The sequence below is a fragment of the Alligator sinensis genome, unplaced genomic scaffold (genome assembly GCF_000455745.1).
Source record: "Alligator sinensis unplaced genomic scaffold, ASM45574v1 scaffold169_2, whole genome shotgun sequence".
NCBI classification, from domain to species: Eukaryota; Metazoa; Chordata; order Crocodylia; family Alligatoridae; genus Alligator; species Alligator sinensis.
Window position 1 is genome coordinate 1,434,929 of NW_005842077.1, and position 26,869 is coordinate 1,461,797.

At 38.6% G+C, this 26,869-nt stretch overlaps 1 protein-coding gene across 1 annotated transcript in view; it reads left to right on the forward strand.

Moving 5' to 3' along the window:
- SLC10A7 (solute carrier family 10 member 7) overlaps positions 1 to 26,869 on the forward strand; it is a 212,518-nt gene that overhangs the window by 17,828 nt on the left and 167,821 nt on the right. Inside the window, exon 4 of the mRNA XM_006023737.2 lies at positions 2,774 to 2,849. Coding sequence (XP_006023799.1) covers positions 2,774 to 2,849 — 76 coding nt within the window. The remainder of the gene's footprint in view (positions 1 to 2,773; positions 2,850 to 26,869) is intronic.

Sequence of the window (26,869 nt, forward strand, 5' to 3'; positions counted from 1 at the left end):
AGAGTGCCTCTTGCTGCTCCTCCTGAGACTCTGTGCTACTCTCAATACAGGGAGGCACCTGAAAGGTACAGTCAAACCTAAAGTTAAGTTTTTTGCAGTGCTTCTATATTGAGTTCATGAATTATTTATTCTCTAGTCCTGGGTAGCTGTTTCTTTTGCTGTAACAGCTATTTAGGAAACAATTTCAAATATTGTCAGTACCTTCATTTTTGTTTAACTTTGTTTTCCAGCTCTCTTCCTTTCTTCAGTTGCACCTTTTTTCCATTTTAGATGAGAATAGTATTGGGAAGTCCTTTTGTTTCAAATGTTATTTTTAGAGCTAACAAATTACAGTGGTAAGAAAGGCGGTGGAGGATGTAATTATAGTAAAATAGGCAGAAACCTCCATAAATTACTCTTAAATTTCTTTTTTCTCAGTTTGTTTATAAATTGACAGTATCCCTTTAAAAGTAAGATGAAGGGTAAATGCGTGCATAGATTCGCTTTTTCCATCTTCAGAAACAATTCTGTAGGTGTGTAATACTTATTAGGGCTGTGCAAAGCTTCAAGTCGCTAATTTGATTCAGATTCGGCAGCTGAATCTCTGAAACCGAATCAAATCAGGATATTCATTAATCTCCGAATTGAATTGGAAGCCTCCGATTTGATTCGGAGAGAGTCAATGATTTGGATGTAGACATAGTTTTATATGTTTTTTTTCTACAAATCTCAAGGTACCAGGTAGCTTGGTGACTGGTGCCTCCTGGGTCTGAGGGAGCACCCAGGGTTGCCCCGTGGCCAATCCCCAAGCCAGGGGGGCTGCGGGGAAGGTCCCCTGCGCGCTTGGTGGCAGACCCAGAAGCAGACCAGAAGTACTTCCAGTCCACTTCCAGGTCCACCGCTGAGCATGCGGGGCACCCCCAACCCTGCACTCCTGTGGGACACTTCATCCACCCCACCATCTCAACATTCACGAGCTGTGCCTGGTACCTCAAGATATGCAGAAAAAACATATAAAGCTATGTCTGTGGCCAAATCACTGATTTTCTGAATCGGAATCTAAGCTTCAGATTTGGATTTGGCCGAATCGAATCGGGACAGTGATCTGAATCAGCAAATTGAATCACTGTCCCCTGAATCAGGCCGAATCTGAATCAAATACGGCCTGCTTCACATACCCCAAGTACTTATGGTATGTTTTTATGTTCAAGCTACAGAGATCTAGTAAGAAATATGGTTTTGTTAGTTGCATAACTAAAGTCTGACTGCAGTGCATTCATGTAGGGTAGTGGTTTTCAGCCCATGGTCTGCAGACCCCTGGGTGTCCACAGACTCTGTCTAAGGGGTCTACAAAAGATGACTACGATCAATCAAAAGTATATGAATGTCCACACTTACAATTCAAAGGGGTCTGCACATCCATTCAAAATTTTTTAGGGGGTCTGCAAGTGAAAAGGTTGTGAAAACCATTGGTGTAGGGTTATCTGAAGCATTTGAACCCAAGACAACACTACCCACAGTACTAGCATATCCATGACTTTGTAATGTAACATATTTTTGTGCTGACTTAATGGTCATTTTTAATGTTACTTTTTAATATTGCATTCTTTGAGTGTAAATGAACACTTCAAAATATAGAATAGATTACCACTGGATACTTTTCTTTGCTGGAATACTGAATCAGAAATTCAAATGACGTAGTTTCAATAGAACTCATTTTTGTTTAAAAGCCACTCACTGTTTGTGCTTTCTAGAACTGCATCAAGTCCTGATGAATAAGAGTCTGAACTTATGATATGTATCTTGTTAAGTTAGGGACACTAATGGTGTAACCTTAGCTACTAGGAATTGGAAACATGCTGAAAAATCAACATTAATTCTGATGTGATGCCTGCAGCATTACATATGTAATTTAAAAATTATTGTACATGGCAAAGGTTGTCATGATAGCTGAGCTCAGGACGCTTCATTTCAAAATCCAGAGCATGCTACACATCGCTGGACCATGCTAGAAGCACTCCCATGGAGATCTGCCCTGCCTGCGTGTTCCTGCCCCTTGCAAATTGATTGTTAAAATTGTCAGATCGTTGCTTTTGGATGCATGCACATTGCTGCTGTCAGTCTAAGGTGTGCATATCGGAGAAGTGCTGAGCATGCAACGCAGACCTGTATATATACTTTCAAAACGTACAGAAGAAAGAAAATTATTTTTGATTTAATGGAAGTGGACAAAATTGCTAAGGAAGCAGATGTTCGTCTTAAAAATATATGACAACTTTTCCTAACGTGAAATAAATAAAATTCCAGTTGTGTGTGTTTGTGTTTTTACCTAGAAATAAAAAGGATAGTATCAACCTAAATTAGTAAACCTGATCTCTCCCCTGAGGCTTCCTAATAGTCCACACTTTTAATATATTGTAGCTTATATAGAAAAATATAGATGCATCTTATGTTGTGTATATTTACCATAATATAGGTAGTATCAGCAAACATAAATAAATGAAGGATATAATACTTATAAATGGTAAGTATTATGAGATGCATGTTACAGCTCAGGAAGCTGAGTCAAAAAAAGGTTGACTTTTATTCGTGGTCATAGTCATAGAGCCATTCACATGGCCACTAACAGTCTACTTCCTGTTGCTTTGCTGTAACTACTAGACGGACATCACTGGGTCAGGAGTCAAATATGTGATTGAATAATTGTTTCTGAAGAGGTGTTCAGTAGCTCAGTATTTTGGACTGTATAGTGATTGGGAATGGTTGTGAATATATTTCCTTTTTTTGTTTTTAGTTTGCAGACGGTAGGCTGCATGCCACCTCCTGTGTCTTCTGCAGTTATTTTAACCAAAGCTGTTGGTGGAAATGAGGTGAGTTTTATTTTTCTACTATTTATTTTTAGTATGTCTCCACAAAGAATATGTTCTGTGATGAAAATCATATGCCAAAACATCTTCGGCAGTCCCTCGCAGTCAAGAATGATTGTCTTCCAGGATTGTCTTGTCTGTGTCTGAAGATGGCTGATGAGGCCTATCTGAGATCAACAGACTGTACTGCAACTTGGACATGTGTTTCTGTGTGGGGTGGGTAGCACTGGATTATGCCAAAACATATAGTATAGCAAAACAGATGTGGCATACTACTAAGCTTATAGAGACTCTGAAAATATTGATGCTTTGTTGGTATGAAATAAGGAAAACAGTTTGTCACACAAGTGTCTTAATAACCTGCTGGTATTGGTTAAGACAGTAAATCCCTGTAACCACTGAGACCTGTGGTGAGACCAACTGATATAAATATATCTGTCTCTCTTTTTACATTGTATTTCCTCCTCCCCTACCACATATATTCACCTGTTTCGTATTGACTAAATCAGAGATGGTGAGCTCTCTGGGGCAAGGACTGTCTTTGGAGGGATTGTGCAGTCTCTCATTCTGAGACTGCTTCCTGCCTGTGATCTTTTAGCACTAATATAAGCAGTAATTACATTTTTAAAAGTGCCTGTATTTAAATATTGTTAATCATGTTGCAAAGTCAAACTCTCAAAAGAGAGGAAATTCCAGAATTCTGGTGGTCTGCTGGAGTGCATTGTGATTAGTCTGTAATTGTATCACCAGATATAAGGTTTTCTACAGGACCCCTAGTGGACAAGACAGATGATGCTTGGGCAGTGAATTAAGGCTTGGCAATTAAACTTTTTTTCCTAGGGTTTCTGTTTTCCTATTGCAGAAATTGACAGGTGTGTTCTGGATCAGATGGAGGAAAGAAAGAAGTTAGGGGATAGGTCTTACAGCTAAGGCAATTAATTGCAAGGTTGAAGCCTCCAGATCCACTACACAAACTTCTACAACTTGAGCTATGAGTAACTGATAATAGTAGTAGGCTGTCAGCTTTTGTATGGACCTGTGTTAGAAGGGGAGTTGAACACTGTCAGTGGGCTTCATGGATATTTACTAGCACAAGAGTAATGGTGAGACTCAGGAATCTCGATTGCCTTCCTCAGATCTAGAGGTGAAAATACCTCGCTGGACATAGATTTGACTGTCCATCTCCCTGTCTGATCCCTTCTGCCCTGTCCTTGTTTCAGTTCTCTTGTGTGTTCCACCCCAGTAACAGCTGAGGGTGCAGGGCAGGGTGAGATGCAAAAATAGTCACTGCTGCAGCTGATGCTACTCTATGTGCTGCCTCTGTCCAGAGTACAGGGATGTGTGTTATGCTTCTGTTCCTTCCCCACTTCAGCACGTGGTCTCTTGCAAAGTCTAGGCCAAGACTCCATTCCCACAGCAGATTCTTTATCTCAGTCTCACTCCTGGCCAAGCCAGTTCCAGTATTTTCCCTCCTCCAATGCTACTTGTCCAACCTCCCTCTCCTTTCCTTCAGCCTTGCCTATCAGTTTCTTTGCTCAAGCCAGACCCAGTCTCTTGCCTTCCCCAAGTCCTAAGGACTGGGCCCCTTGTAGCTCCTCCCCACAGTCTGTCTCTGGCACACCAAATCAAGGCATGGGCCAGGGTTAAGGTGTTTTTAGCACTCTGGCCAAAAGCATTGTCCACCCCTGATCTTGAGGACAGGAGAGAGAGTATCTCTGGTGTCCCATGGGGGTAGCAGTTATAAGAAATATTTTGCTCAGCCCCCACATTTTTGGCTGTGAGTATGCTTAGTTGAGGTGGACTCTTTGGATAATTTAGCTTCCAAACTCTGACAGTCTCTAGGGAGTATGTGCAGAACGATTTTTTATTTTTTTGGCAACTTGTAGTTTGACTGAATTTCTGCCTTTTTCTCCATGGAACAGCAAATGGCCTAGCTCTGATGCAAGCTCAATCAGATCAGCACTGCTAGATTCAACTGATCGGCTATAAGAATTATTTTTAACTCATGCAGAGAGAACTTTTTTTCACCTAATCTTACAGAAATCACTTTTCAGTTGTGAAGTTATTGTATTTTAATACCTGAGGTGAACCAGAGCTGTAAATGCCTATATTGTAATTTTGATTGTTGACTGTAATCCCTCCAAAGCTAATGTTACTTCATCAGGTACTGCTTCTTTTCATGCAGTTGACATATTTTTCTTAAGTAAAGATTTGAAAGTTTCAATCTATTTTCTAGGAGTACGCAGTGGCATGGATGGTAGAATGCTGCAGTAAGATAGAAAAAAACTTCAGGTGGCAAATAAAGGTTTGAATCTCATTGGCATTCAGCAATTAAGTAGAAAAAGAGCCAGCGGTCTGTCTTAGGAAATACTGTGCAGTATGGGTTAGCAGAAGGAATACTCTACCCAAGACTCAGCATTCCTGCATTCTGTTCTTGGTTTTGCCATTAACTTGCTGAATGAACAAGTCATTTTACCTCATCTATGGAGGTGTAAGGGTACCTACAGATCTGCTTGTGGAAAGCATTGCATGCGGTTCTTAGTTTTGCATGAGGGTGAATTAAATATTTGCTAAAATAAGGAGATAGCCAGCACTGTTAGGCTAGGAGCTGAGGATTTTTCTGCATATCATTTTGAAAACTTCACCATGAAGTGATAAAAAGGGAGGAATTTTTGTTCATTTTATTCTGTTTTAAATTTAGTTTCTGAGAGAAGACACAAAAATGATTTACTTTGGTTGATTAGGGAAGTTAAGTTAATATTGAAGACACTTTGGGAAACTAATTGAATTGTATTCAGTGATTCCAAATTTCTGTTTGGACTTTTAGGTACAAATGCAGGTAAATTTAAAGTCCAGGCTCAATCAAATGCAGTATACGTGTAGCAGCATAAACAAGTGACATTTAATAGTGAGCTTTAGAACCTAATCACATTAATTTATTTCTATTTTGGTCTAAAAGCACTCTACACTGAAGGATAGCTGCCACAGCTCAGAGTATCCTTGAGGTACCTTTTAAGAACACAATAACGCAGGAGTTAGAAAGCCCAGCCACACATCACTGGATCACCAATCCTGTGATCCCTATAGCTTGAAACACCCAGTGTACTTTCCCAACAGACATCCCACAGACCTCACTGTCTCCACTAAAGTGACACATTTTGCATAGAGCCAGAAGATCACCTTCTGAAGCTAGTTCAGACTTTAGGGGTCAGAGCACTCCAGAGAAAACAAACTTGTATGCAGAACCCTCTGCCAGTAGTGGCCTGTGTTTCTCCCTCCTTATAAAACAATCTTGAAGGCTGTTGCTGTTTGCAGCTAGGATTTTCTACCAGGAAGGGAGATGTTTTTTCAGGTAGATGGGCTTGGTAGGGGATGGCAGAGGTATGAATTTAGGGTCATTTGCAAGACTAATTTCAAGTACTAACCTGAGTTTTGTTTTCAGCTAATATCTATATGAATGAACTGTTCACATGAGTGCTAGCAAAAGTGAGAAAAAGAGGTTGGACATGACAAATCAAAATGTAATTTTTAATTTGGTGACATTTACTGATAATCTAGCTGTATCAAATAATTTTAGGAAGTCTCGTGATAGTGGGAAATGCTGGAGAAGGACAGTCCTATAACTAAACTATGGAATTGAAAAACAAGAGACCTGTTTTAATTTCCAGCTCTGCCAATATGCCAGACTCCCAGTGTGACCTTGGGCAAGCCACTAAAGGCCATATTTTTAAAGGTATTTAGGTGCCTAATGATGCAGATCAGCGCTTTGTGGATTTTCAGGACCCCCTAGCAGATGCCTAACACCAATTGAAAATCCCATGAGGCACCTATCTGCATGTTTAGATGTCTAAATACATAGAAAAATCTGGTCCTAAATTATTCTGTTCTTCTGTAAAATTTACAAACATTGCAGTATATTACAAAGACCGACTCAAAAAGGGTCTTTAGCCAGGAGATGCTGTAAGAGTGCAAATTATTATTATAGAGTGTTTAGAAGGCAACTAATTTTTTTTTCTGAAGAAAGAAAGGATAAAGAGAAGAGGTTGAAAATTAGATCTGTAAGTCCCTCATCTGTGTTTGGAAAAAACACAATTTGAGATGACTTTTATGGGCAGCGTAATGCCACATTTGGAACAATATAGCATACTAGGCAGAGCTGGGATAGAATTGTAGAGATAAATCACAATAGACAATTTGTTATTGAAGAATACTTTGGCCCTTAGCTACATCATGAGAGGAAATCATGGAAGTAATTTTTTTGCAGTTAAAGGAAATTGTAGTCTAAATAACTCTTGAATTTTAGTCAGGTTGACCTCTTATTAATTCTTCCTGCATCTGGGTGTACTGCACCTGCCATTTGCAAAATTAAGTGCTATATATATGAAGAAGATTTGTAAATAAAAAAGAAGTTAGTAAGAGTATTCCTGGAACCAGATACTTGCTGGGAGAGAACTAACACTTTTATTTATTTATGGATTATATTTAAAGGGGCAAATAGGCTTTCTGGAAAAGATTTGAAGGGAGGGAGAATAATAACTTTATACAAACAAAAACATAAAATAATGGTTTTAACAAATATGCAGTTCATTTTAAAATAAAAGTTGCAGTAAACACTGGAAAATTCCTGTGGTCTTTCTTTTTAGAAAGAACAAAAAACAAACCTGAACAAAACTGTAAAGTCACAAATAAGCTATTGACTTTTCTAAAAATATCAGAAGGGTTCTTTGAACTGTGTATATGTAAACATTAACCTTTTCAAAAGCAAAGTACAATACATTTAAAGGAAAGTGGAAACCCAAATTGTTTGGGTTTTTTCATGCCTTTATGTACCAGTATACTGTGCAGTGTCTAAAAACTTTTGATACTAACTCACAAATATTACAAAACACAATTATTTGAGAACTGGATATAAAATATGCACATTATAGCATTTGGCTTCCTTTTCTAATTAATGTTAAGTCTCTTCAAGTTCACATGCCTAAGATGACTTGGGAAAGTAATTTTTAGGTTATATTTACAATATGTGTTAAAGGATAACCTTTGTGAGTGTATATGTTGGTATAAGTGATCTTGTAAATTTTACATTAAAATTGACATTACAAAAGAAAATTAGTTAATGATAATATGTTATTTACTTATTTTTCTTTATTATTTTTGTCCCCTTAAATTCAAGAAAAAAAACTCTGCTAATTTCTTCTAGATTAAAATATGAAAGACCTAATATTGTTCCCAGATAAGCACATGGCACTTTCATTGAAGTCACAGGGAAATGCATATGGGTATCAGGCAAGATTTGCCCTGAAGGGCTTTATTTGTGAAAATTAGCAGCTAAGCTGCATTCTTTGTAGACATCTGCAACAAAGAAGTGTGATCACAGATTGTGCATGTACACAGAAAGGGCCTACTATTATGTATAGCTATGGTATTCTGCTATTTTCTCATTTTCTAATTCTTTATACAGCTTAACATAATTTATTTTTATGATCATTAGTATCATTGGCAGCCCAGAGGTTGCAAGTTTGAGGCCATAGCAGAAGTGTCCTTGGCGTGGCCTGTCAGATTCCAACAAATCTGCAAGTTCTGCTAAATATCTTATTACAAGGATGGAAAAAAGGAAGGAAGGACTATAGAGATGTCTTTTATCAAATTATTTAACCGAGGCTCTTGTTTTATTTCCTAGGCAGCTAGTTCAAAACCAACAATACAAGTAGTCCAAATGTTTTCAAAGTAGATTTCATTGCCACAGTGCTATCACTTCACCCCATTAGGTAGTTCCTTGTAGTCTGTTCAAGTCTTGCATAACCTAAAGAATGTTCTTACATCTCCAGTTTTTTTTTCTGCCTTACTGTTCACCTGATTTAACAGTAGTAACTCTAGTACAGATCCCTGGGATGCTCAATTGTTGACTGTGAAATGTTGAAAATTGACCATTTATTTTTTATCCTTCTCTTGGCTAGTTACTAATTGATCGCATCCTGTTTCAATATACTTTTGTTTATCTGGTACTGAGCAGATTCACCAGCTTGGGAATTTTTCATTCGAATGGCTGTTTATCCACTCTTTTTCCATTTAACATAGGTAGCTTCCCATTTTGCATATTTTGCAGGTTTATTTTAAATGCTGCTTAATGAACTTTATTGATTAATTTAGTTTCTAGGAGCAAATAAAGGAAATCGTAGGCTGGAGCCCTGGGTCTGCAATGTTGCTTCTTACCTTCCCCAGGGGCAGATCTAAGGCATGTTGGATTGGGACTTTTCTAACTGTATGAGAGCCCTCTATTGCAGTGCATTGTACAAGGTATCTTACGAAGTGCACAGGAGCTAAGGAAAGAGCAGAGATGGAAGATGCCCTATGCTCACCTGTACTTTGCCCTGGGGTCACATTCTGCAACTTAAAAATAACAACACAAGAAAAAAACTGTGGTACAGCATAGGGGTCAAGAGCCTATTGTGTTGGACATCTTACCAACTTGTAACAAAGAGAGTTCCTGTCCTAAGGGAAAAACAATCTAAGTATTAGACTATAGACTATGGGTAAGTATAATAAGTAGAAGTAGGGAGCACAACCAAACAATGAAATAATTCTTGTCCCTTAGAACCACATCACAGAACTTGCAGCTTGGGGTATTGGCTCCTCCCATCTTGAAGAGCTCCCAGGATTAGCAAAGCACCTGACATAATGTAGATAACCTTAAATATCTGTGTCAGGGCCTGAACACAAGACATGGTAACACCAAAGCATCAGTTTTATCCATTGATGTAGATTATACCAGCTCTCACAGAGCGTTTACTGCAACAGTTGTCATCACAGTACTGTACTATGACAAGGCAGGGGAACAAGTAATAATAACTTGCTTGTCTTCAGCAAATGGCTATCCCTGGTTGAAAACAGGTACATGAAATATATGCTAATATAACTGAAACAGTGAAATATTACTGCGTTTTTTCCTAGGGGAGCTCTGCACTAGACTCTATACTAGGGCTATACATCACTTTTGTTCTACTGGTGAAACTGGCTTATGCTGGTGCAAGTATGTTAGGTCCAGGGCCTGTATTTTGCCATGTTCCTTTAGCTGTCCTGTGCACTGCAGTGCTGCCTGCAATCTTCACAGTGCTGTGTTGTATGCTGCGACTGTGTTCGCTTCTGTAGGCTACACCAGGTTTAGTGAAGGGGACTTCAGAAGGCAGGCAGAGACTAGCAAGGAAGATCCTGACTTGGCTAAATACAGGACTTTTACAGCCTCTTTACACTGCTGCTGGCACGAAGGGGCTGGAACAGGGGTGAGGATCTCATTTCCTCCCTTGTTAAGACCAGCACTGTTTTTTTTCGTTTGGTTGGTTGGTTGGGTTTTTTTTGAAGTAAACATTTTGCAACAACTTTTCCTTAGTCTAAAATTCAGTTTTAGAGTATACAAGAGATAGGCAGTTTTGAGGTTAGTAAGGAGTGGCCAACAAAATCTATTGGTCCTACTTAGCAAAAGACATTGAAAGGATAATTCTGTGGTCAAAACAGAAATATTTTTTTCTTGATGAGTCCTGTTGCCCTTCTGAGGTTCAGCTTTATGCCCCCAACTGTTTCATCAGCACAACTATTTGAAAGGAAGGCTGCAGAAATGTTATTAAAAGGGAAAATGTTCTGTTCACTTTCCTATACAAAAACATGTCCAAATTACTTTCACACAATTTTTCAAAGGAAAGGTCATCTTTAGTTATCATGTGACCTTAATTCTATTGATTGTGTATCCTCCAGTAAAACTGTGTACAATATAGGTCGTATTGCTGAACAGTGTTCTTCTGGTTGAGAAATACCATTATAATCTGGCTATGGTAGTACTGAATCCTACCATACAGGATTCCTGTAATTCAGTTTGTACTGTGCCTTAATGCTGGTTTAAAAAGTGGAAGCAGCGTTAATATTAAAGATTAAACACAGCATTTAAACTTTAGCTTGCAAAGTTTTGATGTTAAACTAATACTGCGGAAGAGTAGAAACTTAATCACCTTGACTTGTTTCTTGCAAATCTTCCATTTTTTCCACTGAACAAAAAAGAATTTGACCTTTGATTGTTACCACCTGTTGATGTCAGTGGAATTGCTTGCAGAATAAGGTACCACTGAATATGATTGAGTGAGTGATTGATTGTGGCCCTTAGTTTTATGATTGTAAAGATACAGTTTGTTTATATATCTAACAGTAGTTAATATATAAGTATTTTTGTCCTAAAAAGAAAAACAATTATATATCTGGTATACGCATTTAAATAAAGATGCTGTAGCACCTTGAGGAGAGAATTTTCCTTTTCCACTCTTAAGCGATGGTAACTCCTTTTCAAGATAAGTTAAAGGAGATGAGCTAAAGAAGTGGAAAGCATTTAGTAAGAAGATAAAAATCCCCTGTAATTTGTATAAGGAATATCCTCAGTGGATTTAGGCAAGGATTTTAGCATTGTCTCTGTTGAAGTATGTCATCTCTGAACAGTGGCTTATAGACACTAGTCATTTTGTTTACTTTTTAAATTGTTGCTAGTATCTACACCAAAATTGCAAATTTAGTGTGTCTGGGAAAATATTTTCATCGCTTGTGTGCAAAAATATAAACAAACATAATAAATAAGCAAGCATGTTTACTGGTTGGCTGCCAATATATAAAGGATAGAAACGTATAAAATTTGGTTTATTAGTTCATTTTCTTTAAAATAGTTTTGGGGTGCTAAATGAGTACATTTAGTAGTCTGTGATTTAATCAAGTTTTATACTTAATATATTTTTTATTAAATCAGGTTGTTCATTAGTACAACTTAAGATTTGTTCCCTTATTATTGACATTACACCCCGCCCACACCCCTACACACAATATAATATAATATAATTCTCTATAGTATGTTTTAAGTTTTATCTTTTATTTCAATCATTTGTCAAGTATTTATGTAAGTGTTCTCAAAACCAAAAAATCCCCAAAGGTTCTTCCCAGACGCACTGAATTTGCGATTTTGGTATAGAGACTAGCAACAATTAAAAAAGTAAACAAAGACAAAATGACTAGTGGTTCAAAATGACAACTAGAGGTTGTCCGTACGAAAAAGTCTTACGGTTTAACTACGTGGGTGTAATTAAAGTGTGCAGCCTCTGTCATCTAATGAGTTACACTGGAAAAAGTGCTTATTTTGAGACCTTAATGAGAGTATAACTGTATTCCCACTAGCAGCCAACTTGATTTGAATTCAGTCAATTAACCCCCCCACCCCCCCCATAAACTAAAAGTAGTTTACTTTCCATATATTTTAATTTTTGTTACTGTATCCATCTCAGCATGTGTAAAGAGGTTACATTTTTCACTCAGAGGCCCCCAAAAGTGCTCTATAGCCATAATGTAATAAATGTTTGTGGCTGCAGAGCACTTTTAAAATGGCTGATTGCATGGAAGTTTAACCCTCTTCTGATGAGTTATCAGATGAAGGTGCTTTTGGGCAGAGCACCTTAGTGTACCTGTGTACAGGTTCACAGCAGGGGGAACTTTTAGGTGAGTCCACCCAAATCCCATGTGCCTTTGCATAGGGCTGTGCTCTAGCCTCAGGCAGGCAGAGCTTATCCCCTCTGCCTGCCCAAGCGCCAGGCTGGCCCCACCTCCTGGATTGTCAGTGACAGACTCTCATCCCAGCTCCATCTCCTCCCTCCAGCCAGATGAGAGCCATAGTTTGTCTGAGGGGAGTAAAGGGGTGATGGTGTCTCTTCCTGCAGTGTTCCAGGGACCAGGGGATCTGGCAGCCTGGCTGGGTGTGCTGTTGGGTGTCCCTTTCTCTCCGCAGCATGCCTGGACAGGCTGTTCACCCCACCGGTCCTGCAGGAGCAAGCTGCGGGGGGAGAAACCCCTTCCCCTGCAGTGCGTCCAGCTGGGCTGATTGCACTCTCTGTCCCGGGGGAACAAGCAGGGGAAAGAGAGTTTAGGAAAAGTTTAGGTTCATATTTAAAAAAGATAAATCTTGATATGGTTATGAAACCTGATGGGTAAAGTGCTGCTGTCGAACTACTTCTGAATTTGTTGAAGCAAAGCCTAATGGCCACTGGCAGTCCATAAACATCTTAAAGTTGCTGAATCAGATTACTTAACCAAGGTGTAGTGGTTTTTGGCTTTGTTTAATTTTTTTTTTTTTGTGGTAGTGTTTCCTTCTGCCCAGCACTTTCTGCAGCAAAAGTCAAACACTAAATCCTTTGAATTCCATTTGCATCCAAAATGACCAGAGATTAACAGGACTGGATAGGAAATAAGTCTATTTAGACCATCAGTAACAGAGGGCTAAGGTTTGTTTTCAGCTATGTGAATGTAAGTTGAGTAGAAGTTAATGGTACAGTATTTGAAAAATGTGAATAGAATATTTGAGGAAAGACCTTGGTTTCTCTCTTCTCTTAGTACCAAAAGGAAGCGTAGGTTAAGAGCCAAAGCAAGCAAGCAACTAAGCAGTTGGCAGATGATTTATCAACAAAGGGAAGGAAGCAGACAGGGGAGGAGGTTTGTGGCCAGGCTCAATTATCTAATTTTTAGTAATTATCTAAAAATCACCCCAGGACTCAAACTGTACGATGCTTAATCTAATGAGTTTCAGAACATTCGCTTATTTTACAAACTTAGTTCTGCAGTCCTGTGCATGTTATTATTTGCATTTAAAAAATTGTATCCCACATAAATGTGTATTTCAGGAGGCTTTTTGAAGATATTTAAAAATATTTTTTTATTTCTAACAGAATTCTCAGTCAGTTAGCTAATAACATGTTAATATCTTCACATAACTAAACCTTGTATGAATCAATGTTATAGTTTGTAGTTGTTTAAATTCACTGAGTTTCCTTTGTATTAAAAAACAGTGCATAAAGGGTGTATAATTTATGATTATATACTATATAAATGTTTCAATTCCAGCTGTGTATCCAAATTCAAAACCTTTTCAAAGGAAATCTCAATGAGCCCCATGGGGCAAAGTAAATTATTACATGTGGTGAACTCTAAGTCATAGACCAAGGTCATGACAGTGAGAGAGTATTTCAAAAAGGTTTAATCTCTGCTTGGAAAGCAAATGAAACCTCTCATCATTAACTTTAAAATTATAGTTATAAGAGAATTTTCACTGCAGGTGAAAGATCAAGTTCATTGCAGACATAATGGAGTCTAAAAAGTTCTTCCTCAGACATAACAGTGGAACATGAAACATTCACAGAGGTTTTCACATTATTGATGAAGAGTTTGCATTTGCCAATCTAGATATTGAAAATCAGAATTGTCATAACTCTTCATTTACTTTGGTTTTATTTCAAGCTTTTGTGAGGAAAACACACTTGTGATGTTTTATGGCCTTTATTTTTTTTTAATTTTTTCATTATCTTGCACCTCTTGCAATCTTTATTTTTATAGCACCCAACTTTTAAAGCATTTAATGAGTAATATACTTTCTATTTATTTATATCATAGTAGTAATTTAGAGTTTGGGCCCTATTGTGCTAACTAAAGTATACACGTTTACTGAGAAACTGTCCCTACATAAATGAGAAAGATTAAAGGTTGGAGGGGAAATACCTGGGTATCTGGAAATAGAAGATGGGCTTCTGTCCAGCATACTGTGTACTAGACCACCATTCGTTTGGCCAGCATGTCGATAGACTTGAATGCTATTTTCTGATCTGCAGTGCATCCACTTCAGCTATGCCTGTTTGTTACTGAAATCTGTTCAGTAGTTCGAGGTCCTGTTCAGCATCCGTGCATCTGACTAATGCCAGTTTATTTTACTTCAGAGAGTTGCTAGTGGATAGTCCTTGATGTCTTTGCTTTTAAAAATGCTGTGGCTGAGCAATGAGGGGCCACTCATAACAGTATAAAAGGTATCTGGGGCAGAAGTTACTTAGCTGGCAGGGAAAATACCATGACCAAGGTAATGCATAAAATGGCACTGTGTAGTGGAGGGTGCACCCTTGTCTGCTTGCGAGCAAGACTCCTTACAAGAGCCTCAGAGTTAGCATCCCACTGACCAGCTTCCAGTGGGAGGATCTTGGCTACATGCCAACTTTATAGAAATGGGATATTCCTCCCTAGCTTGTTCCTGCAGCTGTACAGCTGAGGGCAAGCGAAACTTGGGAGCATCCAAAGGGGGCATTCTAGGCTTGGGCCTGCATCTTGGATGCCTGTTAAGATTTGGAAGTATCTGAAGCCCCAGGCTGAAAAGTTTGGGGTGGAGGATACTTGCTAGTAGTAGGGTCACATATGGTTCCTGAACGATTCAAAGGATTTGGAACTGATCTGGCTGATTTGTCTAATTTGACCTAGGACATGAAAAGTTTTCCTTAAAAATCTGGGGCAGAAGTCTCCTGTACCATGAAGGGCGTGGGGTTTACAAGAAAGCATTACCTCTCATGGCTTTATTTATAAAAGCCTGATTTCTCTAGGCTAAGCTGTTGGCATTCTTTCAAGTTCTTTGCAATCTTTTAAAACAATGATGTTTGCATTAGTGGACATTTTTCCTTTATACATGACAGATATAAATCCTGAGTACTTTCTTTTTAACAGTCAATATTTTAATTTCTTTTAAAACAAACTGTTTTGAAAGCAAGCATATTTATTACAGGTCTCATGAAGATTGCTCTTCATCTCAAAGTAAGTTGGGACTGTCAGGCTGTTTCCATTTGTAGCAAAATACTTTCTTTGAAATTGAACATATTTACAAGTCAGCAGCTTGCTCCATGCAATGTATGTAATTCCCTAAAAAGCCAGTGTTGGGAGCAGTTACTATTCAATTGATAGACACCCAGAATTCCAGAAAAACTCAAGGTTGCATCTAAAACCATCTCTCTGCCACGTGGACATGTTTTATAATATTGTTTTTGAAATTATGTAAACGCATGCTATTTTCAAAATAGCCATTATTGTAACCTTAGTCATTTGTGTAATCTTTCCACCCCCTCCAAAAAAAACAAGCCTCATTTGCTTATCGTATTTTCATTTCCCTAGTGCTCTAATATGTCATTATTGAACCAGACTTTTTATATCTTAAGTTCTTCTCTCTAATGTATATATTTTAATAATTAAGACAAGAACCATGAATTATGCAACTTATGTTCAACCAGCAGTCCAGTCTACTTGGGTACAATCGTGAGAGAAACTCTGGGTATAAATTATTGTAGCTTACAAATACTAGCAAACTCTTGCTGTGTGTACATCTGTGAATGCACTTAATTGGGCCTGATTCTCTTCTGACTCCTGATTCTTATCAGAATGAGATGATCAAGGGCAATGGACTCTTTTTGTCTGGATTGGAGTACAGAGTGTAAGACATGCTGCTACACACAAATCCCTTCGGAAAAGTGAGAGCTATTCCCCACACATACTTCCATCAGTGTGTTGACCCCTTGAATGACAAGTATCTAGCCTATGCCAGCTCTGCACACCTTCCTGACACTGAATAGCCAAACTTCCAGGTGCTCACCAGATGCAGAAATCTTCTTCACCTCCGAATAATAACCAAGCATCTGACTAACTCCTTCGTTTCTTTGTTCTTAATTTGTTTCTTTATCACTTTTATTTTTTCATACAATCTAAAAAAATGCATGTAAAGATCTACATTAATACAATTTTATTGGTAGCGTTTTAGCTACAGAAAGAATTGGGAGATTCAAAATAATGTTTTGCATGTTAACTATATTTCACCTTCTTGCATGTATGTATGTAATGGCTGTACATACCCCAAATATTTCTTGCATTTCTGGAAAGCTGAACAACAGCTAAATGAATGGGAATCACACTGCTATTTTTAGCTTCAGTGTGTATAAAATCTGGGCTCTGCATAAACAACATAGTATCTTTTTTTTTTTTTTTAAGTTTTTCTTTGTGTTTTCTCCACATAATTCACAGCATTTGTTATATAAACATCTTATCTTGCCTGTAAAGCCTTTCCCAAATTTAATTGCTTTCCTCCTTTGTATTGATGAGGTTGTTTCACATTTTTTTTTTTTTTATCATTTCACCATGTTACTTTTGTCATCCTCCTTTCAGGTTACTAGCATACAACCTGATTAAAATGTGCAGTAAAATCTTCTGTTTCTCAAACTGCTTGTTCTCAGCAGTATCTTCTGTCTCCAACACTTAAGGCAGTGTTTTATCTGCTCAAGCAGTTCATTGGCTTTTAACAGATTTTTTTTTTTTTGTAGTTTCCGAGTTAGCTTTTGTTGCTCGGTTTTTATTAATTTTTTTGAGATTCTCTTATGTGCTGTGATGCTTCTTTGTAAATGAAGGCTGAGATGCAATATGAGCAACCTTCTAGGAGTTCCTGTATGTTTCAAACCTCAGGCTTCTTCTGAATGCCATGATGCAAGGAGAGAATTTCATTGTTGGGTTATGTCCTCCCATAGTGTGTACTGTAATCTGTTGAGGCTTTGTGCTGCAGCACTTCTCTTGTTAAATTTTTCTTCAAAAACAAGAAGAAACTTGTATTGGACTTTCTTGTTAATTAGCAGATACCAGCTGCTACAGGCAAAAGAACACCTGTGCCACTGTGTAGAGATACCTGGGAGCTCCTGCTATTCTCATTCTCCTCCCATTTACCATGGTAAATCAGAAGCAGTTCTATTGAAGTCAAAGCAGTGGCACTGTGAATGAAAATCAGGGCCTACAATATTTGCAGGGCCTGATTTCATCAAAACTAATTAGTCTTGGCTAATCTGATGTGAAAGTGTGCTGTTGACAGAAAACAGTATTTTTTTAGCAACATAGTATTCTATTCTTCCCCTATCTAGTTTTACAGTGAAATTTTTAAACTGCAAATAAACAAAATCAAGATGGCCTGTGAAAGGCAGGATTTCACTGTAACTCATGCAGTAATTTTTTATTGGAGAGAGAGCCTTATCTGAGGTTTAAGTGACACATTAATCTTTATTGACTCAGCTTTAGAGGACTTATCATTTACCTTTTAACTTTTCCAGTTGTAGATATGTTCTTTAGGAGAGATAATTTAGTCTCTGAATACTTACATGTTTCTTAAGGTGTATATAGAAAGAGCAGTAGGAAGTAGTTTTATATTGTGAAAAATTGATCTTGATATGAAATGGAGTTTTACAGAAAATGTAGGTTTGCAACACGGAGAGCTTGTGAAGTGGTGTATTCACTCCAAGGTGTCAAACCCCTTTGTTTCCATCCATGCATAAAGGAGAGTGGAAGGTCCACAGTTTTATTTCACTGAGGGAATCTTGGCATGCCAGTGTGGTACCTTAGAGTTCAGAGAGGCATAATCTTTTGCAGGTGACAGCTTACTTCGTCAGGTGCTTTGTTATCCTATGAAAACTTGTGCCTCCCTGAACTAGGTAGTCTGTAAGATGCCACCCTGCCTTCTCCCAGACTTCAGACTAACACTAACATTCTCTACTTATGTGGGCATCTTGTGGCCATCAAGATCCTGGGTTAATATTACGTTAGGTAAAAAAAATGGTTTTCTACTCATTTTATTAATACATCTTGAATATAAAAAGAAAGCAAATAAATAAAAGTGCAACAGGTTCAGCGAATAATTGCAGGGCCATATACTAAACCCAGCTAAATATCAAAGATGATGAACCAAAGATTTAGGTAATAAACTGGCTGAAAACTTGCACTATACTGCAAAGTTAACAAGCATAAATTTAGGACATGGAGTTTATTACCAGGAACCAATTCAAGGTTCCCTGGTCAGATCAACACTTGTTGTATATTCTGTTTAAAACATTTCTGTGTTTCACAGTTCATAATTCTTCATTGTTTTAGGGTCACAAATTCAGAAAAGTTGATGAAAAATGTAAGGAAATTCAAGATGTTCAGTTTAAGGTTTCAGTTCCTTTAAATCGTTGCATCTATCCCCCACATTATGCTAGATTACCAAAGTTGTGATGTGTGGAAGATGTTTCCATGTCATCTCTCTAAAAGCATAGGGACTGTTGGCAAGCTATGCTGTCTGAAGACCCTTTGAACCTGGAATTCACTCTTACCCTTGATTTACTAGAACACAGACACCAGAAAGGGGTAGAAATTTGTCAGTAGTGGTCAAGGGGGATTATTTGTTGTTCAAAATTTTGAGAGTTAGTGACTTCTCTTACGGCTGCTCATTGTGGCAGTAGCTTTCTTTTAAGGTCTTAATCTAAAATATTGTTCACTTCCATTATCTGGACACCCATAATATGCAAGTCAATAAAATACAAGGCGTATTTGCCTTCCAAAATTGTTTTTGCTGGTAGAGTTATGGTATGTAATGCAACTCTAAAGTAAGTTCACAATGTGCATGTCCAAGGCACAGTGGTCTGATGCACACAAAGCTTAACTTCTATGTACTGTATTTGTTGAATCAGGATCTACATTTTCACCTCAGCACTTGCAGTTTATAATCTAAATACACCTCAGCAAGTGCAATTTTAAATTTGCCTTGAGTTTATAAACTAAATGAGCATAACTATGGAAGAGGCATTACACAAGGATAATTTAGCTGTTCGTTTAATGTATCTCTCGATACGTTCAGAGGCTGGGCTCCATCTCGCGTGCCTAAGACAATGGATAAGACATGCTACCGATGTCCAGCAAATAGTTTCATTTTAGGAAATAATTTCAGCATTTTTTTCTTTTAAAATATCAAGCAAACAGGAAACTTCATTAATAATCCTCCAGCAAGAGAACACACAATTGTATGATTAAGCATTTCAGCATGCGTGAAATACCAAGATTAAATTTCTGTATGCAATTTTAGTTCTACTTCCTTGCATATGCATTATTTATTAAAATACAGTACATGTAGTGTGGCCAACAACATTTTTCAGATGCTATAATATGTGAAGCAGTTTTTCTCGTTGTTTTTCTTTGCCAATAACAGTATAGTTTGACCTGCACAGCAGTTGTTTGGTTTTTGTTTTAGTTTTCTTTATTTATTTTGGAGTATGGTATAGGTTTCTAATATGATAGTGTAGATTATTTAATCAATAGCTTTTTTTTACTCTTGTGTTTCCTTTGTGTAAAGCTGCCTAGCCACTTGCATAGTACAGCAATCAGAGAAATAATCAATTGAAATATTTCAGGTTGACTTTAAAGAAATGCTTTTAATAGAAGAAAAGTTTATTGAAAAAGTAGTGTGTGTGTGTGTGTGTGTGTGTATTAGGCCTGTGCGAAGCGGCTAGTATTCGCTTCAGATTTGGATTCGGCCGATTCAGGAGACAATAATTCGATTTGGTGATTCAGATCGCCGTCCTGAATCAATTCCACCAAATCTGAAACTGGTCGGACCTAGGCAAATATGGCCTATAAGTGCTCAAGAATCTTGTTTACAAGGGGTGGTATATTCCCCTTCATGGACTCAAATCCGGAAAGTTCACAGACATGCATGGATTTGAGTCTATGAAGGGGGATATACCACTCCTGTAAACAAAATTATCAGTAATAATACTTGTCTAATTACTGTTGCCTTCCCGCGAAAGGATGGCATTCTTGTACTTTATAATTCCGAGATTCTACCCAGCCTTGCGCTGGCTTCCTCCCACACCGCCTTCCCTTTTCCCTCAGCATCCATAGGCACATCTAGGATTTTCATTTCATTCTTGAGCACTTGTAGGCCATGTTTGTCTAGGTCTGACCAGTTTCCTACCTTATCAGCATGCTTTTTGTTTTATTCAGTCTTGCACCTGACACTAGTCCATAGTCTTTTGTGTCTCCAAACTCTCTCTTGTCCACTTGCAGTCTGTCTTTCAAAGAAATCTTTGACACTTCTTTTAACTATTTGCCACCATTCCCCCATACTCTTGTAACTCTTCTTCAGTGTTTTCAATGCCTTGTACACTGCAATTTAACCTTGGCATGTCTTGTCAATCTGTAGAAGTTGAGTGTTTAACTTCCATATGCCTTTCCTTCTCCTGACACACCTTTGGACACTGGTCTCCGCTGTCAGAATTTTGTGCTCGCTGAAGGGAATTGTTTGGACCTCTTTGTGTCTAATTGCTACATTTTAGGCAAGAACATAAAATCAGTTCTTGAGCTCTTTTTACCTGTGGGATCCACTCTGATATAGGTTTTTCCTTCAGCCCATATGTCCCTCAGCTCCTCTTCTTTAACAGGTTTAACCAGAAACCTGAAGGAGCTGGAGGAACCTACCACAAGAGTAGGTTAGTGCAACCCACCTGAATAAGATATGCATGTGAGTGCCCACTGTGCTCGGTCCCCATCAGCGCCAACTCTTTTCCAAGTCATGGTGAGCCAGTACATTGAATACACTTAAATTTTTTCTTCACTCCCACAGCTGAGCTATGCCTTTCCCATTTGAAGTCATTTCTGTTTCTTCACCAGGTTTAAATGCCTGGCAAACATCACCAAGTGGGGTCCCAAACAGTTCTCCCAGAATTTTTCTGTCGGCCCCTCTGCCTGTTATTTGTGTAGCCCTACTTTTCATGAGCTGGAGCCAGACCAGGTTGCCGTGAGCCTCATCTGAATATATAGTTTTGGAGGATTCTAAGACTCATGACAGGAATACCTGGTTCCAGTCATGAGTGGTGGGGCTAATTAGCACATGGATCCTTTGTGGGTGATGTCTGCTGTACACATGCATTCTGAGCAGTGCTGAGCTGTGGGGTCACCATGGCTTAACTCTGACTGCTAGGACCCACCTCAGTAAGCGATATGGAAAGTCATGAGGCTTTTGGCTTTACTATACTTAAGTAGGTACAAAAGATGTCATATTGTATATAGCATACCAATTAAATAGGTCTCTCTTAAGAGAAGCAGGAATCATGTAAATTCGAGTGCCTGCTGATTCAACATCTCCCTCAGGCAGGGATGCCTAGGGAAACCTGGTCCCGAAACTAAATTGATCTCCACACATGGAAACCATCTCTTGTGATAGGAATAGTGGTTCTACTGTCTCCATCACCTGGTTATCACCAGTGCCTGTGCCAACCCACACTGCACTTGTGGATGCAGTGCATTATAAATTGTGCTGCTTCTGAAATCATGGTGGTGAATTGGGCACTGGGTTTTATTGGTTATTTTTCTTAGGGAGGTGTATTTTATGAGGTGTATGATGATGGAGCTCAGGATCCTGACAAAAGGCAGGAAGAAGAGTGGCAGAATAAGGACCCTGTGTTTAAGAGGAGCAGAGTATGACTTGCTCAGGAATTGATGGGTAGGATACCCTTGGAAGCCAAGCTGAGGGGACAAGAGTCCAGGAGAGCTGGTTGTATTTTTAAAAAGCCTTACTAAGGGCACAGGAACGAACCGTCCTGATGACTAGCAAGTATGGCAGAAGACCAGCTTGGCTTAGCAGGGAACTCTTCAATAAGCTAAAACACAGAAAGGAAGCTTGCAAGAAAAGGAAATTTGGACAAACCACTAGGGAGGAGTAAAAGAGTATTACTTGGGCATGTAGGGATGAAGTCAGGAAGGCCAAAGCGCAGTTGGAGTTGCAGCTAGCACGGAACATGAAGGGCAACAAGAAGGGTTTCTATAAGTATGTCAGCAAAAAGATGAAGATCAGGGAAAGTGTTGGTCCCTTATGGGGGAGGCAACCTAGTGACAAATGATGTGGATAAGGCTGAAGTACTCGATGCCGTTTTCACCTCGGTATTCATAGGCAAGCTCAGCTCCCAGACTACTGCAACTGGCAGCGCAGGTTGGAAAGGAGGTAAGCAGCCAACAGTGATGGAAGAACAGGTTAGGGAATATATAGAAAAGTTGGATATGTGCAAGTCAGTGGGGCCGGACGTGATGCACCCATGGGTCCTGAGGGAGTTGGTCAATGTGATTGTAGTGCTGCTGGCCATTATATTTGAAAATTTGTGGTGATTGGGAGAGGTCCCAGATGATTGGAAAAGGGCAAATATAGTGCCCCTCCTTAAGAAAGAGAAGAAGGAGGATTTGGGGAACTACAGACCTGGCAACCTCTTCTCAGTCCCTGGAAAAATCATGGAGCAGATTCTCAAGGAGTCCATTTCTAAGCATTTGGAAAAGAAGGTGATTAGGAACAGTCAGTTCTTCCTGGCTGGCTTTTCTTTCCCACACTTTTGCATTCTCCGGGATAGGACACTATGTCAACGACAATGAAAGACTCTTCTCCTCTATAGAAAAGGTCCAGGTTTACCAGAGCTTCGGAGATATTGCCAGGCAGAATGATTTTGCAGTGACCAGGGTTACTTGCATTGCCTCTCTAAATATTGTTTGGAAATTAATTTGGAGGAGAGAAAGGTATTTACAGCTGGATCTCAACAATAAATGGCAAACCTCTTTGACTAGACTCAGAACCAAACAGATGCCCAGAGCTGTTTTGGCTGGATATAAACTTTCCATTCCAAGGGCTGAAAGGTGTTGCCCAGCCTGTCTAGGAGTTTTGAAAAACACTATTCATTATGTCTTAGAATGTCCTCTATATAACGACATAAGGAGAAAATATTTATCACTGTTCTTGCAGAAATTGACATACTTCTCAAATTGAGAGAAATTAATATGGCTTCTTCAGCAAACAGATCCATATATAGTAAACCGTCTTGCAATTTTTGCTTACAAGGCTGAAGCCATTAGAACTAAACATCCTTTACTGTTGATCTGACCAATAAACTTTATCACTATATTTGTTTTTTACTGTGTTAATTGTGGACTTTATGTACAACATTTTTATAGATTCATGATCTGATTTATCACCATATTTGTACTTGATTGTGTTAATTTTAAGAGTAGGAATAATGCTTATATAATGGCTGGCCCTATTTTATTATTATATTTGCATTTCTGTTATTTATGTTAAAATTTATATTATGGCTGTATGTCTGTTATGTTGTTTTCGGGAGCATAGCGTTTAGCCAGAATCCTTAATGAAGTGAATTGAACAGTCAGCATGGATTCACCAAGGGTAAGTCATGCCTGACCAGTCTAATTGCCTTCCATGATGAGATGACTGGCTCTGTGGCTGCAGGGAGAGCATGGACATGGTGTACTTTGACTTTAACAAGGCTTTTGATATGGTCTCCCACAACATTCTTGCAAGCAAACTAAGGAAGTATGGGTTGGATTCAAGGCGGGTAGAAAATTGGTTAGATAACCAGGCTCAAAGGGTAATAATCGATGGTTTGATGTTTAGCTGGAAGATTATGTCAAATGGAGCACCCCAGGGGTCTACATCAGTGACTTGGAAGATGGGATAGATTGCACCCTCAGCAAGTTTGCAGATGACACCAAGCTGGCATGAGTAGTAGATGCACTAGAGGGTAGAAGTAATTCAGAAAGACCTTAACAAATTGGAGGATTAGACCTAAAGACATATCATGAGGTTCAGTAAGGACAAGTGCAAAGTCCTGCACTTAGGACGGAACAATCCCATGCACAGGTGCAAGCTGGGGACTGACTGGCTAACCAGCAGCTCTGTAGAAAAGGACCTAGGGGTTACAGTGGATAAGAAACTGAATATGAGCCAACAGTGTTGCCCTTGTTGTGAAGAAGGCTAATAGCATACTGGGCTGCAGTATCAGGAGTGCCAGCAGATCAAGAGAAGCAATTATTCCCCTCTATTTGGCACTGGTGAGGCCATGTCTGGAGTACTGTGTCCAATTTTGTTCCTCCCACTACAGAAACAGTGTAGACATATTGAAGAGAGTCCAGCCAGACAACAATGAAAATGATTAGGAGCCTGGGGCACATGATTTATGAGGAAAAGTTGAGGGAACTGGGTTTTTTAGTTTGGAGAAGGGAAGACCAAAGGAGGACTTAATAGCAACCTTCAAGTACCTGAAGAGTTCTTACAAAGAGGATGGAGCCAGACTGTTCTCAGATGACCGAATGAGGAGCAGTGGTCTCAAGTTGCAGCAAGGGAAGTTCAGGTTAGATATTAAGAAAACTTTCTAATGAGGAGGGTAGTAAAACACTGGAACAGGTTACCTGGAGAGGTTGTAGAATCTCCATCCTTGGGGGTTTTTAAGACCTGGCTAGACAAAACTTTGGCTGGGATGATCTAGGTGGAGATGGCTCTGCTTTGAGCAGGGGGTTGGACTAGATGACTTCCTGAGGTCCCTTCCAACCTTAATTTTCTATGTTTAATATTCTATTAAACCATTTGCTGCCAGTCAAATCGTAGCTAAAAACTGTGAAAGCATATCAGTCAAAAAATTGGCCATAGGAAGATTAAATTATTTTTAAAGTTCGTTTGTTTTTTTAAATGAGTCAGGCCTGCTGTACATTTCTTTTGATCATTCAGTACAGTCTTCATTAAATGGCCTTTTCCTTTTGGCTTTTCTTCCAATTTGCTTATATCTTATAACCCTTGCCTAGCATTATTTTCTAGTGGATTGTTTACATTTGATTGCTAGCCCTGAAAGTACTGAAAATATACATTCCAGTTTATTATGCTAAAACCAAACTGCAGAACAGAGCAACCTGGAAGACTCCTATACAAATTTCAAGGCAATTTTGATACTCTAGTCCACTCAAAAAATCTGCTGATACGGTAATGTTTTTTCCCTTGCCAGGACCCTCCTTGCCTGGTGTCGTTTCTTGAGCTCTCATGGGATGAGATTAGTCTAAAACAACAAAGTAGCCAGATGTCTGGTTCTGAAAGAGTCCCAGAGGCCAGGGTATGGTAGGCAACAGTAATCGCTGGGGGCTGAAGATCAAAGGTACCTGAGAATTACTTATGGACACATACTATGTGTTGTTCCCATTATTAACAGTCTGAGAAAATTTGTATCCCTAATTAACCCTTTTGTTGGCTAAATTTAAGTGTAAGTAGAGTCCTGTCTGATATAAATATTTTGTTCTTTTTTGTGGAATGAACAAGTGTCAAAGCCATTTAAAAAATTACATTGCATATAAACTAGCAAAATTTGTAGTTTAACAGGAGGCCGTGGCCATCAGACATTTCACTATGCATAACATTGATTATATTTTAGCTTGAAAGCATTGTAAGCGAATGTAGAAAATTACCAGGCCACGCTCTTGGGCCATTGTTGCTAGCTGCTTTATTTTTTCTTCATCCAAAATTATGTCAGTGAGAATGGTTAACTTGTCTTGGTACAGATTTTAGATCATTGCTTCCTAGTCTAAAATGAATTCAGATTAAATCCCAGAGGCAGGATATCTGCACATCACTGATTTTTTTTCCCCCCACATTGATATTCCTAATGAAATGCTAATTAACATTTTAGTTATCAACACCTGTTTGTGTTATAGAAAATCTGAAGCTCTTTTATTTTAGGGTAAGTGCTGGCTCTGGATTCTTGTAATGCTTTTAGAGTGGGATGGCTCCTGGGAAGAAAAAGAAATCTGATTGCAACCTTCAATGTCTTCGTCTCCAAATGAAAATATCACAGTTAGGAATAGACTGTCTGTTTATTTTATTAAATGGAAACATTTTCTGCCATTGTAGAATTAAAGGCTTGACACAATCTTTTTTAGTTTTCAAATGATAAGGTACTGTTATCAAGGATATGATTAGATGATCTGTTCTCTGTGGTTCAAGTGCTTCAATTTCACTTTCTTTAGGACAGAGTAATGTTAGTGTGCTGTAAATACTGGAGTGAGGACTCTGATCACATTGAAAATGTGTTTATAATTTATTGCCTGTGTTTCTCATGCTTAACAATTCTAAGGAACAATTTTGAGTGAGCAATGAATGAAGAAAAGATCCCTGGAGTCATTTTAAAAGACTGAATTATCTGTTTCAATCTTCACAATATCTCTCAGAAATACACTATTTAAGAAAGGAACCAAATCATCTGACCTGACCTGAGGAGCATCACATGTTTATATTTTCAGTCTGCTCATGTGTACCCTTGTCTGCATCTCACAGTTTAAACAGAGATGCTATTTTAAATGTGATCACACCAGTTTGGTGGCTTGCTGCTTTCACTTCCCAGCTACTCCAGAAACTTGAGATGGACTACACTAGAAAACAAGCGTAATGGAAAATTTCCTTGCAAAGCTTAGTGATGCTGTGAGGCCACATAACTCTTCACTTGCGTTTGAGGTCCTTGGGCTGTGTCAACTAAAGAAATCTGCTCATTGAACAT